The following is a 17200-nucleotide window of genomic DNA, read 5'->3' as shown; positions in this document are numbered from 1 at the left end:
CTCCTGGATCCCACCTCAGCTATGACTTGCAGCTTCGTCCAGCTGGAGGTTTTTGACTTCCATAAATAGGTCTAGGCCAGAAGGTAAAAATCTTCACCAGACTCGATGGTGACAGGCTCCCCATTGTAGACAGCATGCTCCCTGGCCTGAGCTTTTCCTGCTCAAAGCTGTTTCTTGCCATTGTCAATGGGCTTTACTGAGACTTCGTCCAGCTGCTCCCTGACAATGATGACACCTCCTTAGATACAGCCTGCTGCCTTGCCCCACTGAACTCTACATTCTACTGGACTTTTATCTCAAAATATTGTTAAGTCCAACCGTAAGACATAAGCCAAAACTGGACCATCCATCCGGCCTGCTCTCCATTGTGGTTGGCCTTAACTTTTAATTTTGCCCTGCTCTCGCGAGACCAGATATCCACAGCTGACGCTTTGCTCATGTATGTGCTATTTTTCACTTATAACCATACAAATTCAGAACTCTGGTTCTACCAATTGGAATTATTTCAATTTGGGTTCATTCTATTTATTAATAGTTTGTCTAATTTTGTAAATGTGTTTTTGATTATTCTTATGTTGTCACTTTATTACTGTTTGTGTGCTGCATAAATACTCAACACTCTGCCTATAATGTAAGCCTGACTTCTTTTGTGCCACACTACCAGATAGTTAAGCACAGGTTAATTTAGCGACTTTTGTGGTTCACTTGGACAAGGATTGTGGTGGTTGCTTGAGAAGGTTTCACACCCAATAACTAAAAGCCCAGAAGCAAGAGGAAGGGGCAAGAAAACAATAAACTACAAAGACAATCAGGCTTTCAAAGCCTTCCTGAAGCCAAACAGGCAGACAATGACATAATAGAAGGTCTAAAAGCAATACAGAGGCTCAGGGTGGAACTTTCACACACACATAGAAATGGGGCTATGCAAGTAATGTCGCTGTGAAGAAGAGGAGAAAAACCCACAAGTGTTTTAATATTGCCTTCACCCACAGAAATCTGTGGCATGCTTCATCATAGGGCTGCTAACACACCACCACGCAGACCAATGCTGGAGGTGGAGCGATAGGGAGGGGGAGACAAAACAAACACTAAAAGACACTGCAGGATCAATTGAAAGGTGCAAAACAATGTTTAAATAAGACCCCGGGATCTCCAAACCAAATCCTTTAATAATGGATTCACTGGTCTAATTAAAAGGTCATTCCAGGACCAGTGGATGGTGGATATTAATGAACCACCTACCCCTCCAATCTGCAAATTGTCAAGATGGTACTGCCCACCTGCAGTCACCTCTGGACTTTAGTGCTCTGCACTAATAGGAAAAACTGATTCTTTGACCCACAGACGCTGCTGGATTAAATTAGACAATCTTGACCTCCATCAACAAAGTGCTGAACCATGTAGTCATCTGCGATCAAGCAAAGCAGCTGAAACTGTACTCTGTCCTTTAATGGCTGCTCTTCTTCAGACTGAAAACCAGGTACTGGTTTATGTTCCATGTGATAAACTGCATTAATCATACAATGCATGGACTTCAATGCAAAGCCCATCAGCTGTCCGGTGGTCTCCGCCATTGGTCAGTATCTCCCTAGGCAACAAAAAGCTTTGTTCAAGGAAATTGAGGTAAGAAAAGATTTCAGCTAGTCAAGTTGATAGGATCGAATTTGAGGGAGATTATGTAATGTCCATGGATTACCAACACTTATCTTTTGCCTGTTTTGAAACCTCCTTTCAGGTGTTTTGTGCACCAGCTCATGCAACAGATGCACCACCTAGTCAGTGCTGCGAATGTAAGCACACTCCTGTCTATTAGGAACCTATTACAAAGTGGAGCAGGGGCTTTACTAGAGGACTGGTCCAGAGAAGGAATTTTGATCCAAGGGGCAAAGGATTTAAGTTCTACAGAAGCTCACCTGTTCTTGATTATCCAAAAATCTTCGTCATCTTCGGTTCCATAACCGACAATAATGATGGCATGGTTTACTTCCTCTGCACAGTCTCCATCAAATATTCCTATGAAAAATATGTTACAGAGTTAGTGGTGCGTTAAACCTCGAAATTCTAATTATCCTCCAAATATGCAACCCCTCTGTTTGCAAAATCTTGACAATGTATACTAAATGGTCATTATATGGGTAAATTAATTTTATTACAATTGGGATACACAATCAAACACCTGGTCAGCGAGTAGCAGTGCAGCTTTATAATAGCATACTACTAAGACAATAACAAAAAAAGGCAAGAATGTCCTCCAAAAACCCCTTCCCCTATACCCAGCCACCAAGCAATAACAAATCTCAAGCAATTTAGCAGACTGTGTTATTGCTAATATATGCAAATTTAAGGGATTCTCACATTGTCAACGGAGCAGGGTCTTTAGAATAAGATGGAAGATTCATAGGAAATGAGGAGTGCTTAGTTCTTGTGTTCCTGGGAGATCATTCTAATAAGCGGAGGCCAGTATGTTTTATATACCTTAAATCTGTGCTTTAGAGATATTGGAATTTGTTTCCATGGCAAGGGTCTCTCACAATTTCAGCAGCCAGTTTCGGGACTGTATGCTTCTCCCGTGGAGTAAAATTACTTGTATAGCTGTTATGGTAGTGACCGTTAGTTGATTCCTTTCAAGGATCTGTGGAATCTGTAACCAGGAAATTACAGCCCCAGGGGAACTACCACAGGATCCCTCAGAATCTATACTTCAAAATGCTAGTCTAACTTTTTGAGAACCTTCTGCCAATATCTTTGTAAATTGGAACAATTCCACTGTAGCTGCATTAGCCATTAGCACCCATGCCACTTGTCTGATTTTGATTATTCTAATTTAGTTATTTGATCTGGGATATTATACCTATATGTGAGGGTTTGTGATGGGTTTCTCTAAGATTCACATTCTGAGCAGAGATGGTGCTTTGTTATCTAAGTGTTCCCAAGTCTTTGGGGGATATGTCCCCACCAAGCTCCCTGTCCCACTGATTCTGTCCATTTGTTTCCGCAGTCGAGACCGGGCCCAATAATAGTTGTTGATGGACCAATATTACCGTGCAATCTTCAGTCCAATCCTAAAGTAATTTTTCGGAGGATGTGAATGCAGAATCTTTTCCAGTCTTCATTGAATGGTGGAAAATCCAGTGCCTTATCTGCAAGTATGCAAACCTCTCTGTTTCTGACAGGTTACAGTACTTTTTAATGACTTATTTTATTTGATCATTCTAAAACAGAGAGCTAACCATAACACATCTCTCGCCCCACCCCCATCATCCAAACCTTGACAAAGTTCAGAACTGAGGCTATCACCATCATATCTTTTTTTTTTAATGGTTTTGTCTATTTTATTTGGCTTGCAGACCACAAAAATAACAACGCAACAAAAACTTAGAAAAACACAGAATAAATGCTTGTAACAATCATCTGGAATATGGGTACACACAAATGAAAGAAGGCGCAGACACAGGCAGCCGAGACAATTTGTGTTTTTTTCCGTATGGTTTATAATACTGAAAAATGAATACATGTAATAAAATAATATAAAAAACCAGAACAGCACCTTTCAAAGTAAACAGCAACAGAAATACTGCTTGGAATTGAAGGGGAACTGACTCCCCACAAAAATACGTGGTCAAACTGTGGTCAAAAGAAATGCAACAGAATTTCAACAGCTGTAAAGTAGACAACAGTACATTTTATTTGCCTTAGGGCAGCAGCCGAACAAATCCTTCTGATTTTAACCCTGTCTCACATCTGACACTATTCCATTGATCTAAGTAAACTGAACAAGCTAATTGTAATGGCCGCCATGCACAAGGAGGGAACAAGATGGCCGCCATAAGCACGCCACACCGCACCCGGGGTAAAATTATGTTTCTTCAAAATTTCCGTTGAGGCATCGTAAAAGACACTTCTTTTTAAATAAAGAGGGCTTTGCTAGAGGTTTGCCCTCAATATAATCATTGATAAGACAAGTGTGGAAGCTGAGAGCTTTTGTGGTTTAGTAGAAATGGGAGGTCACCGAGCAGCAGTTATGTCTATGCTTTAGGAAAGGTAGACATGCTGTTGTCATCAGACCCCTCCATTTCCACTTTCTGCTAATGTGTCTTTTAACAGAACTGCCATTGGTTCCATGGTGGCGGTGACTAATGTTTCGCGCCCCAAAAAATTACGCTCATTTAACTGTGGTAAATGCAAATACTTGTCCTTTTACCACACTACACTTATGCTACACGTGGACCTTTGTTCAAGCGGCAGCGTACTCCGACTTTATTCAATAGCATCTGTGTGAAAAGTGGTATGCTTGACTGTCTACCACCAACTCAACCACTCTCAATGTATTACTGTTGCCTAGTATGACCCGGCTGCCCCGTGCACCAAGCCGCCAACCAGGATGGGCCTTACTTTCAAAATGTGGTTACAAAAGTGGGCGTGATTATCTTTAGGAATTCCCGGATGATTTTGTGGAACTTTCTATTGGATTTTCACCTGAGATGTGAACATTAATTTGGATCAATTCGCTGGAACACACCTAACCGGCCTACCGAGGATTTCGATCCATCGTTCTACATCAGCAGGTGAAAGGGATTAGACGTGTAACCAGCTTTGCAACTGAGATGGTCTTTCAGGCATAGTTACGCCCTTTTCTCAATACATACAGGGCAGAAATGAATCCAAAATCATTTGAAGAATTGTGGCCATACATCAAAAATAACCATGGTGGTACAAGAAGACTGCCTCACCACCCAAGACCAGATCCTCTCGCGGCGCAGCTGGAGACATCATGCTCTTTGGCTTTTGTGCACGAAACTTGAATGATGACGTCACCAGCAGTAAAGCGAGACCATTGGTTTTGGGTGGAAGAAATGGCATTACCACGAGAACCTCAAGTGCGCATTTTTATCTTATTTTGAAGATGAAAAATCAATAACATTGTTTGATTTCGAAGCACCACATGGTAATACAATATGTTAAATAACAAAACAAAAAATACTGCTAGCTAGGAATACAAAATGATATTTTCTAAATAAAAAAAAAGTTTAAAAAAATGGGAATGGTTAGCTAGTCCTTGACATGGTTAAAAGTAGCACCTACATGGAGCGTCAGGGTAGCCGGTGCAAATACAGTGGAAGGGAGCAGGCGAGGCATGCATTTAACGGATGGGGAGCAGAGAAGAAGCACAGGCTAGGAAAAAGATATGTGGAGAAGTGGGGCAGAGGAGTCGACCCTTTCATTCCCCCCAAAAGTTATCCAAGGACTTTAATGGAGGCAGCAGCTGTGATGGGGACCTGCTAGAACTAGGTGCACTATTGAACAAAAATTACTCTGTCCACCGCCCAAGGGGTCTAAAATGTATCAGAGAAGTGGCTTGTGGGACAGAGGGTGGGTCTACCTTATTTTTTTGCTTTTTTACTCATGAAAACAGAGTGCAATAACACATTTTGCAAAAACACAGACTCCTAAGTAAAGTCTTTCAAAATCTAAAATGCGGTAACTATCTCTCTCCAAAATTTGCAACCTGTATTTAATTCCTAAATGCAGCCAAGCTCACTTCCCGCAAATTTAAGGTTGTGTTAATTCACCATTTAAAGGCGGCATCTCCCATATTCAGGGGCAAGTGTCCGGATTTGGGGTAGCTCCAAGTTCAAAAGGGGGATATTGATTAAGGTCGACATCTGGTACTCTATGCTTACAAGTCTATGTATTTGTAAAAGATGTTCTAAAAGTTTGTGTTTTCTCATCCTCCCATTGTAATGCCTCAATAAGGGACCACAGAGCAGCACAACATGCTTTGTTGCAGGTAAAGTGCTGAAAAAAGTTGCTCTTGAGTTTCGGGGTGATGATACCCCCTTCTCCAAACACACACGCTTTAAGTTTCAGACCCCATACAATAAAATGATCATCACATCCTGTTATCAGTCTCTCAAGTGCGTCTCCATTGGAGTTGGCGGTCCTTGTCGCGAGATGTTACTCACTGCCTAACTCCACCAGTTTCCCCATACAGAGCTTGCGTGTAATTGGTTTCTGAAACACTTACAGCTGTAAAAGACTGCTAGCTTTTATCTACTCACTCCCCAAATAAAACCCCGCAGTGCCTACCTACTTCTTGTTTCCCCTTCGGATAGGTACCAAAGTTTAGTGCCCGGCCTTTCTGAGTAGTGAGTGGAAAGGGCGGTGGTGGGGAGGGGGCAGAACCAGGGCACCTTGCTTCCTCGTGTCACTTCCTTCACCCCTTTCGCTACTTGCGCCTCAGCCTACACGGTCAAGTTGGTTTGGTTACTGATGTAAAACAACCGGTTTAAATTTCCCACAAAAAAAATACAAGACATTTGGGCACCAACACCAAACAAGATTCTGGTCTTCAACAGCGCGTATTTCCTCTGGCGGCTTTTTAGACGCAGAGGCTGTTGCCAAGTTCTGACCTCAGTAATAGAATGGACACCATCTGCAGTTTTCTTCACTTCCCCGTACAAAAATGCTCTGGAAACCCACCCAAGTCTGTTTTTTTAACAAATCCCTAACTGAAATGAACAAAACATATTCTTCAATTAAAAAAAATTGTCGATATAAATTGCAAATATTCATGATCTGGCAAAAGAAGCTCCCTCTGCGCGTCAAACTCCGTGCCGATGAATAGAGGTGCGGGTGCGTGCTGGGAGCAAATCTTCTTGGTTCCTCCCATGGCAGTGACATCACGTGATCTACATATCCTTGCTGCTCATCTTTTTGGATTTTTCAGCCGTCTCCTGATGCTTCTGCAGCTCCTGCACGTATCTGGTCATCTCTTCCTCTGTCATTTCCTCGTCTGGCTCACCATCCTTATGATTCTTCCCAGCACATGTCATGGCGGTGCACACCCAGTTCCCGCAGGCACACACACAGCGGCTGCACTCCACCTGGGTCTCGGCTCCATCCTCGTAGGACTCATCCTCAAGGGCGCACTTTTTCTCTGGAGGGTTGAAAGAAGGGTTCAGGCACTTGAGGAACTCGTTGAAGCTCAGCTTCCAGTCTGCATTCTCGTCGGACACCCCAATGAGCGCATCGACGCATAGACCCCTGAGTAGCCGGTTGGTCTCCTGATCCATGTACGTGGTGATGTTGATGGCCGTCTCATTCTGCTCCACAAACTTCAGGAACTCGCCGGAGTCCAGGCGGGAGTCTCCACCATCGTAGCTCTTGAAGTACTTGTCGAGGACTTCACTGTAGTTGTTGCCCTTGGAGAGCCAGCCGTCTGGAATCACCTCAGCTTCCAGCCACTGAATAATGCGTTTCCGCAGCTCGTCCCGATCAGACTGGTAGCAGACAACTGGGGTGGCCACTGGCTTGTCGGATGTCTTCTCTTTGCAGTGACCATCGTAGTCCACCTGGATCTTGGTGCCGGTCAGGCAGGCGTCGCGGTGTAGCTCGCAGTGGTTGTGGTAGGTCTTGGCGTTGCTGCCGCACACAGGCTTCTTGTGTGGTTTGCATTTCTCGATGCATAGGCAGGTGGGGTCGCCCTTCTCCGTCACAGCACACTCCCGCCCGGCGCCACAGAACACATTGGCACCGACTTTGGACTTGCTCTTCGGCTCCTCCAGCGCGTGGACCCAGGAGACGGCCAGCAGGACCAGCACAGGCAGGCACTTCAGCATCATGTTGTCTTCGGGTTGGGGGTCCTCTGCAGCGGTTGCGGGGTGCTGTGTGCTGGCGCTGGGGAGGCGGGCTGCAGAGATGCCTGTAGCTGCCTCGGCTGCTTTTTTCCCCCATCATATCTTTTATTGAGTTGCAGTTAATGGACGTCAGAAGCTGGACATCAGAAAAAACAATCATCTACAATTGTAGACAGCAATGACAATTCCTAGAAAAAATTACTAGTGAACCCACTACACATTAACCTTACAAAGCATTCTTGGACAAACATCATCAGGGAGATTTGTCAATAAATTGGCTTAAACTGTCATTACCGGAAATGCTCATACGTTTAGAATGTGTTTTGATGTTTAATTGTCCTAGTGACTGGAAGGACCTTACTAGGCCCTTACCTAGACCAAAGATGTGTGTCCAGCCTCAAAACACCCAACGAATGAACGATAAACACAAACTGCAGAAGGAGGAGTTTCTTATCCTCATTTTGCCGTCCTTCTCTGAAACAGACCACAAGAGTGTAAATAATCTGCTTTTTATTTAGAGGTAACTAGTGCATAGCCAGCAGCTCCCTAAGCAAGAGAATCTGTGAGGCAGAGAACCTTGAATTCACAAACACAGTAAACATTCCGTGTGACATGTTAAAGTTATATGTTCCAGCCATTCCAATACCCGTGCAAGAGCCAACAACCCTCCTCCAGTCCCAAAAGACAGTGTGTATAATTCCCATAAACTATACACAAAGCGCCCTATTTTTACATGATACTACAAAGACTGATAGATATTAAAGAAATGACATAGTCCTCTTAACTCCTTCGGTGTTCATGACGGCTTCCGGCCGTCATGAGTCATGGTGGGCGTGTGCTCATGACGGCCGGGAGCCGTCAGAACGTTGCCGCTCCGCCCATGCGCTGTTAACTTCCCGCCTGTGCGGGAGAATTAATCAGGGGGGAGTTCTGACGGCTCCCGGTCATCATGAGCACACGCCCACCATGATTTATGATGGCTGGGGGCCGTCATGAGTACCGCAGCGCCACGCCCAATCCCGCCCTCCCTTGCACCGCGGTGGAATTCGTGCCATGGCAAAGGGGTTAATACTTCAGATGAGATTCCATTCGTTCATAGTGTCTGTGACCTATTACTCACATCAGTGCCCTCATGACTACATTCCCCAGTCAATAACTCTCCTCCACCTGATCTCTGAGACACCTATTCCCTTCCCTGTGTCTTTATTCCCTGAGTTGTAATAGACAGTTTCCTTTAATCTACAATAATATCAACACCATCTCCTTGACTTCAATAATCGTTTTTTACTCTGAAAACTTAAAAGCAACCTTAGAAGTTTTTCATCACATTTCTCTCAACAAGTCGCAAACCTACTTTTTCTGCATTCCGATCTCTTGTAGATCATTTGTCTGTTTTCCTTCAAATATACCCATATTGTTTTCACATACTTTATCCCCATGAAGAAGATGACCATGGACCAGCATTCAACAAGTCTCAACACTGCTGTCTATTTCAACAAACCCCATGGAACCATGGACACCTCATTCGGAAAGCTATCCCTTATTAACTCACAATTCCAGTGGTCGCGATATTGACACACCTCACTTTCTTTCATCTTGAAAAAAAGTCTGTCAGAATCACGCTGTATTTATAGTGTCCACACAAAACAATATCAAATGTCAATTTATTCCATGCCTTTTCCAGCATCATCATGGCAATCACAGGACGTAGCAGTGGCATTTGTGTCTTAAAAGTAACCACATACGATCATTCACAAGTATTTTAATCTCCATACACATCCTGAATCTATTCTTCCACAAACACGCAGAAGGTGATGGGAAGAATGCTTGCAATTTGTCTAACCACTGGCAGGCACACCTGGTAGCATTTAAACCCATTATTTTGCTCACCATGCCACCTCAGATTAAATCCAGTCATATTCTACATGAGTCTTATTCCTGCTCTGATAGGGGCAGTCCAGCCCCAACTGCCATACCAGGTCCTCTCCGAACAACAATATAAGCAACCCAGGTCAAGTTTCAGCCTTATTGGGCCTTTTCATGTGGGTAGAGGGTACAGCTTGGTTCCAGTGGCACATTGAGCAAGAGCCCATGTCTGCAGGGCCGGACTGGGAACTGAAAGCAGCCCTGGCAAATTTTGCCAGACCAGCCCCCGTCCGACGCGTAGTGAGCGAGTATAACCAGCTCGCCCGACCGCTACTAGAGGGGTTTGGGGGGAAAAGAAAATTTTGAAAACCAACAGACCAAAATGGTGAATTTTACAGCACATTTTTCATTACATATTCAATCAATTGTATCAAATTTAAAAAAACAGTAAAAAAACAGTAAATAGTAGATGATGACCTTAAAGAGCACCAGGTTACGCACCCAGTCATATGTACCCCTTGACATTCTTACAGAGAGCACCAAAAATAGACACAAGTAGTGAATCAAATAGAACAAAGTAAAAGTGAGACCAGCCCCCATACAGTCTGAAGAACAATAAAATGCAATTCAAGAACAAGAATTGCCAATGTAAATGGGTTTGTTTTCTGTCTAATGAACAGATGTTCACAAGCTTGAATAATTCACAAATCATGTAGTACAAAGATAGCAGAAGTCAGTCCAAATTTCCAACAGATAAGACTCTCTGCTGCACGTTATAGGTACCTGTTCTTTGGGGATGACTTGGTATTCAGACTTTCTGCCTCTCCCTGTAGCTGTTATTTCTATTAGGGAAACTTGCACTGCTGTTGACCATGCTGTACCGCTGTTGAGCTTTAACAAAGCTATCAAGGGTAGCTTTTCTTAGTTCAAAATCTAAAACCACTAGTCCAATCAAGGAGCAAAGTGTAGGGGACATGGGAAAGTAGGTGCAGGATACAAAGGTGCAGGACACAAAGGTGAAATGTTTAAATTAAAGACCTCTCAAGCACTGAAGGTGTCACTACATCCCTCTGGAACACACCCAAAGCGGATTTAGGAACTGCTCCCACTCCCACGCACTTCGGCTTCGGAATAACTGTAAGCTTGTCTGACAGGCAATTGCATTGGCAGGCCTTCCCTTAAACCTGATGTTACTCCACTGTACAACTACACTAACCTTTTTTATAGACTTATTACATAAAGGCACTTATGCACACTGCTTGCTGTATCTTTTACCGGCTATTCTAAGTGTGAATATAACCAAAGTTGCTGGGGCACTATATAAAATTGTTAAACAAATAAATAAAATAAAAAATGGTTGTACAGTGTGAAGAGGTCTCTGAGAAAAAAATAGGGTGCAAGTGGGGAAGTTCTGGTACCATGGGGTGCGCACTGTGCAAGGGCACAAAGGGTTCACGGGGACACAATGTAAATGCACAATGCAATGATGAGCGAAAAAGTGCAACAAAAACACACACACTCACACACACATGTACAATCTGATATAATGTGTGCAGACTTGCCTAGCACACACTGAACTGGTACCACAGGGGAATCCGCATTGCATGCTTTACTTGCACACACATGCAACCACACATGTACACACCAACGGGTGCACACACACTTGTAGACACACATATAAGGAACAATTATAATGGAGTGGTTGGATGGCCATGAACTGTGGGGAGCAGTGAGAGCCTTTTGCACTGACCGCATTTGTAGCAGCCCCAGTTGGCGCAGAGATGGTCCATTCAGGTGGGAGCAGGGAGCCATGGATGTCCGGTGCAGATCAACGGTGCTCGGAGCGGTGGTAGGAAGGGACGGGGTTGGGGGGGCACAGGGATGATGCCTTTGAGAGGCGCCAACTGTCTGCAGCAGTGATCTGTCTCTCAGCGGGGATCACATCACAACACTTGCTGTAGGACAAGGTCCAGTGAGACTTAACCCACCCACCATATGCCATGAACACAGCGGTCACTGGTAAATATACCTTATTCAAGTGAAGGTGGTTGGATGGGCTGCTCTCTGGCGCCCATATTAGCCAAATACAGGAAACGTCAACTAACTGCAAGACCAGCCATGTCCCTACCGTCCCTACATCTTCTTGTCAACAAACCACGCCACATCCCTATTTGTGTGTGTCTGTTTATGCGCCCTGGGAGAGTGTTGTTTGGCATATGGCTGCCAAGTGCCAACTCGCTAGCCAAGCGGAATTTATTGCTGGGGCCATTCCTGTTTCCTCACACAGCAAAGTGCCGGTCCAAGCAGGAGGCGTCTTGAAAAAGACACTAGCAGGCGCTGCCATCACCACCCACACTGAACACACAAATGTACATTTTAACAGCGCAAACATCTTTCTTGTGAAATCCGGACTGAAATCCGGACAATGTAATAAAACATAGGTCACGAACTGAGCCAGCGTCAAGGGAACGCACCAAGGGCTCCTAGAAATTTAGGGCCTCATTTATGAGGCTGTGCGCCAGTTTTACGCCGCTGGTGCGTCACTTTTTGTGGCGCACCAGTGGCGTAAAAAATGCGCCTTGTTGCGCCATATTTACAAAGTGACGCATCTAAGTAGATGCATCAGTTTGTAAACCCCTGCACCACATTGTACCTGTGCCAGGTATAATGTATGCAAGGGGGCGTTTTGATGCAAGAAAGGGTCATGGAAGTGACGCAATGAAATCTATAAGATTTCACTTTGCCATTTCTTGGCCGCTAATGCGTCAAAATCTTACGCCTGCTTCATGGCAGGCGTAAGACTGACGCAAGCACTAACAACATGGGACTTGCCCATGTGAAAGTACACATTGCTGGAGTTGCGTCACTTTTGTGACACACTCCAGCAATGCGTCACTTTTGCGCCTACAGATACGTCAGAAATACTGACGTATTTGTAACTCCTTGCGACATGATGCGTCATATTATAAATATGACACATTAATCATGTCGCAAGGAGTGCGCACTGAGAAGTCACGCCTCCCTGCTTTCACGCAGCGATGCGCCATTTCTCATAAATGAGGCCCTTACATGTTAGCCTTACCAACAGGAGCTATGTAGTGGCAACTTAGTGCAAGTGGCAAGTAACACCTTAAAAGAAAACAAAAGAAAAGGACTCATTGGTGTAAAAAAACAAAAACTAGAAAGCCCTGTTGGTGCTTGTGCTGAAAAATATATTTTAAGCAGCCCTGCTGTGCTGACCCCCACCTTCGCCCCAGTTACAGCCCCCAAGAGTCAAGCAGCACAGCTCCACCAAAGGGAGCACACGTGTCACGTATCCTGCCTGCTGCTGGCTCGGAACATTTCAGCTGGACCTGCTTGGAGTCGGACACGAACAACAGATAACAAACACCCTGACAAAAAGAAACCCCATTTTTTTTTATAGAATCTGACCAGAGCTCATGTTTGAGGTCAGTGCTGGGTCCGGTGGCAGGAACCAAATCAGGGCTGCCTGCAAAAGTGTGTCGTTTCCCCAGGAGTGTGTGTCGCGGCTAGAGTCACGGCCAGGGCCAGGCACCGCGGCTCAAGACTGCACGCAACTCAACTTAAGCGAGGCAGGCAGCCATTCTACGCATTGATCACATTTTATCTAAAAGAAAAGAGGGACTCTTTTTTATCAACTAAACTATATCTGTATAGATTAGAAAACTCGCAGAATATCAGTAGTTAAAAGAAACTGTTTGGGGAGTGTGTAACAGTGTGCACTGTTGAAGACTTTTAACAATGTGTGCATTCATTTACCATGTCTTGTTTTATTTAATGGCATTTTAGCCTTACATTAAATCTGAAACGAATGCAAATTCTGTAAGGAAGCCATGCCCACTTAAGAAACAGGGTGAAAGTGTTGGAAATGAAATACACAAAAACACAGCTCCATTTTATTTCCTGTAGTCATTCAATGTGTTATAAAGCAGAATTGGAGGAAACAGAGTTTGACACAGGAGCATCTGGGATGTCAATGGAATAATTAATAGGGGAGAAAGAAAACGAGTGGAAAAACCAGCAATCTTGAAAAATTGGAGAAGACAGCTGCATTTTCGTTGAGCGCTTGAAGGAATTAAATTGTTGAGAGATGCAGAAATGAAGTCTGCCTGACCTTTCCCTCGTGCTACTACACAGCCACCACCTTGCTCCGGCAACCGGCTCCGCCGGGTTCGCCCTGGCCTCTGCTCACCAACAGCTTCACTGAGCAGGTATTTGTGCTCACATATAAATCCACACCCAGGGACCCCAGGGCGCTAGCGCGCTGTTGCTGCGCAGAACCGGGCCAGGGATGAAACAAAAAGGTATAGGCAGGCGTGGGTACCGGTCCTCGGAAGCTTGTTTCCGGTCCAGGGAAGGCATGGCTTGCCAGTTCGAGCTGGACTGTTCCCATGAGGACGCACCAACCAGTTGGAACTTGAAGTAAGCCTTTTTAAACTGACACGCAAAATGAGACTCCGACATTTTTTTGAGAACATTGTAACTGATAAACCTCCAAGTAAGGAAGATGAATTGAAAGGACTAAAAACGACTAGTTCATACATGCCACCAGTTTCTCATAAAACTATCGATCTATTTGAAAACCTATCTAAGCAAGAGATTAACAAAATCAATACCAACAAAAAAAGCAAATACCAAAACATGACCAAGAAAGAGTTCGGAGCAATTGAAAGTATGGCTAGAAACGAAAAAAATCATTTGTCAGAAAGCTGACAAGGGAGGAGCAATGGTGATACTTAACACAGATTTCTATGAGAGAGCAGTCATGACACATCTGGGTGATATGAACATGTATATGGAAATAGAAAGAGACCCAACAGAAGAAATACGTAAAACCTTACAAGTAATACTGAAAAAAGCAATGGAAAGAGGAACCATCAGTGAGAAAACCAAAAACTACTTAACTCAAGAGAATCCAAAAAGTCCGTCTATGTACATGGTACCTAAGGTACATAAAGATCAACACAACCCACCATGTCGCCCCATAGTGTCGACAAAGATGAGCATTCATGAACCAGTCGGAAAATACATCGACAAACACTTACAACCGTTGGTCAATAAAAACTTATCTCATATCAAGGACACCACCGATTTTCTGTTAAAATTACAACAGGTGAAAATGGAAGACAACACTATCATGGCGACCGTTGATGTAAAAACTCTGTACACTGCCATCCCACACAAAGAAGACCTGGAAGCCATTGAGAAAGCCTTATTACATAGCTCCTACCCAGAAGACTTGCAAATCTTCTTGATGGAATTGATGCAATTTACATTGTTGAATAGCTACTTCACCTACAACAATCGTTGGTTTATCCAACTTAATGGAACTTCGATGGGCAATTGCGCTGCGCCGGCGTATGCCAATCTGTTCATGGGATCTTTTGAAGAGGAACATATCTATAACAACCAGGAATGGGCCACTCATCTTCTCACCTATGTGAGATTCATAGACGACATCTTCCTAATATGGAAGGGGACACAAGCATCACTAGAACAGCAACTAAAAATTTTGGATAACAGGAACGACAGAATAAAATTCACCTGGAACATTAATGAAACCACCATACAATTTTTGGACGTGGAAATCACCAAGAAAAACAATACCTTCATAACAAATCTCTATCGAAAACCAACAGATAGAAATAATCTGTTACAGTATAAAAGTCATCACCCACAGTCACTTAAAACACACCTTCCCTACTTGCAATTCCTCAGGGTTATGAGATTGGTCTCGGAAGATGATGATCGCCAAGAACAACTGAACATAATGGGCAACAGATTCCTATCACGGGGATACCCGGAGGACATTATCAAAAAATCTAAAGAGAGAGCCCAAAAGAAAACCAGAACTGAATTACTGACTTACAAACATACAGAGAAAAAACCACGAATAACATGTGTGAGCAAATTTTCAAACGTGAGCGCCCAATTCAAAAGGATAATTCATAAAAACTGGCAAATAGTGAAGCTGGAAACAGACTTTAAAGGCATATTCGATGAAGAACCACTCTTTGCTCATACCAGGGGTAAAAACATTGGAGAGTTGTTAAAAACACAGACACAAAAGCCAAGTCAACGGACCTTTAAAGGAACAGAACCTTGTCTAAATTGTGGAAATTGCCACAACATTATGAAGGGTGCAAGTATCAACCACCCGATGAAAGGACATAAAATACCCTTAAAAGTGAACGCCACATGTGATACTACCAACATAGTGTACTTACTGAAATGCCCATGTGGCAGCGTCTATGTAGGCCATACGGAAAGAAAACTAAAAGTTCGGCTCAATGAGCACAAGAGTAATATAAGAACACAGTCATCAAAATCAACAGTGGCCACGCACTTTGCTGAAAAACACCATAACATCAACCAATTAAGGGCATGTGTACTGGAAATAGTCCCTAAGAAAGAAGGAACAATGAACAAAAAAAATCTCTTAAAAAGAGAAAACTATTGGATTTACTATCTTTGTAGTTTGAAGCCCAATGGAATGAACAACAGGACTGAATTGACTTGTTACTTGTGATAAATTCTTGCATTATCAATGTTATTCCGTATTATCAGAAACAAGTATTGCACCACATGTATGATAAATTTGTATATATTTGTATTTATGTGCCCGCACGAGCCTGAGATTGATCTATTAGCATAGCATAGCAGTGATCGCGTAGCGAACAATAAAGCTAGAACAGATAAAAAAAGTTTAACCTACATACAGCGCATGTGCGAACCAGCGCGTAGTGAGCGAAGATTTTTCGAACTTCGAGCGGAGCGGGACGACTCCGCGGGAGCAGAATGAGTTGATTTCACTTTACGAACAAGGTGAGGAATGGCGGGCATAACCACCATAGAGTCAGCCGTTATTCACGGAGCAGTAGGGGTAGCGCCCACAGCAATATGTAACAAGCGCGCAACTTAGTAGCAAACCCCGAGTGTTAACAAACTTACTTAGAACTTGTTATAGTTACTGATAACGGTTATATTTAACATACGGACGCCAACTTAAACCATAGGATTAGCTTGATTCTTCATTCACAGCGCGTAAGAAATGTTGAATGTAATGATACATGCACTGAGAAAATGTTTTGTTTATTTAAATTGTAGATGTTCCCTGACGAAGGTGTGGTCAAACACCGAAATGCATTGGAACATGGATTGTCTTGAATTTTGAAAAGAATGAAAAGTGAATAAAACAATTTTGGATTTTGAACTTAACAAGAATATGGAGTAATATTTCTATAGAACGATTGCAGATTGAATTGTTGAAGTAAATCTACGCTGGAGGTTCCAGCAAATATATACTGGTGCCTAGGGTGATACACTTATGAGGCAATAAGTGTGCAGCTAGAAGTTGTCTGACATACACTCCAGGAGGGGAGTGATACCCAAGAGCACGGTTGAAATTGGATTTAACATTTAGGCGGTGCACAACCCGACACACAGAAGCTGTTCCCATGAGGCACAGGGTCGGACTGATTTGCATATGGCCATGTCTGAACTGGGGTGGCAGAGTGGGCTAAAGAACGGTAATGGATTAAACCCGGATCTGTTGACTGGGTGTCAGTGTTTGATTGGTTCAGATGCTCCGTCCATCACCACCCCCTTTTGTACCGCTTTGTAGGCCCGGGAATTGGCCAAGGCCCTGTGCGGGGGGGGTGCTTGGAGGGTGGGAC

The 17200-nt window shown here is 43.7% G+C and overlaps 1 protein-coding gene and 1 pseudogene across 1 annotated transcript in view; both read right to left on the bottom strand.

Moving 5' to 3' along the window:
• Positions 1-17200, bottom strand: part of LOC147660876 (cathepsin S-like) — a 47477-nt gene that overhangs the window by 2516 nt on the left and 27761 nt on the right. Inside the window, exon 7 of the mRNA XM_086951455.1 lies at positions 1914-2013. Coding sequence (XP_086807581.1) covers positions 1914-2013 — 100 coding nt within the window. The remainder of the gene's footprint in view (positions 1-1913; positions 2014-17200) is intronic.
• On the bottom strand, positions 6541-7722 carry LOC147660877 (follistatin-related protein 1 pseudogene; annotated as a pseudogene).

This window comes from Lissotriton vulgaris, unplaced genomic scaffold (assembly GCF_964263255.1).
Source record: "Lissotriton vulgaris unplaced genomic scaffold, aLisVul1.2 SCAFFOLD_1857, whole genome shotgun sequence".
NCBI classification, from domain to species: Eukaryota; Metazoa; Chordata; class Amphibia; order Caudata; family Salamandridae; genus Lissotriton; species Lissotriton vulgaris.
Note: the sequence above shows the minus strand (reverse complement) of the source record. Positions and strands in the feature narration are given on the sequence as shown.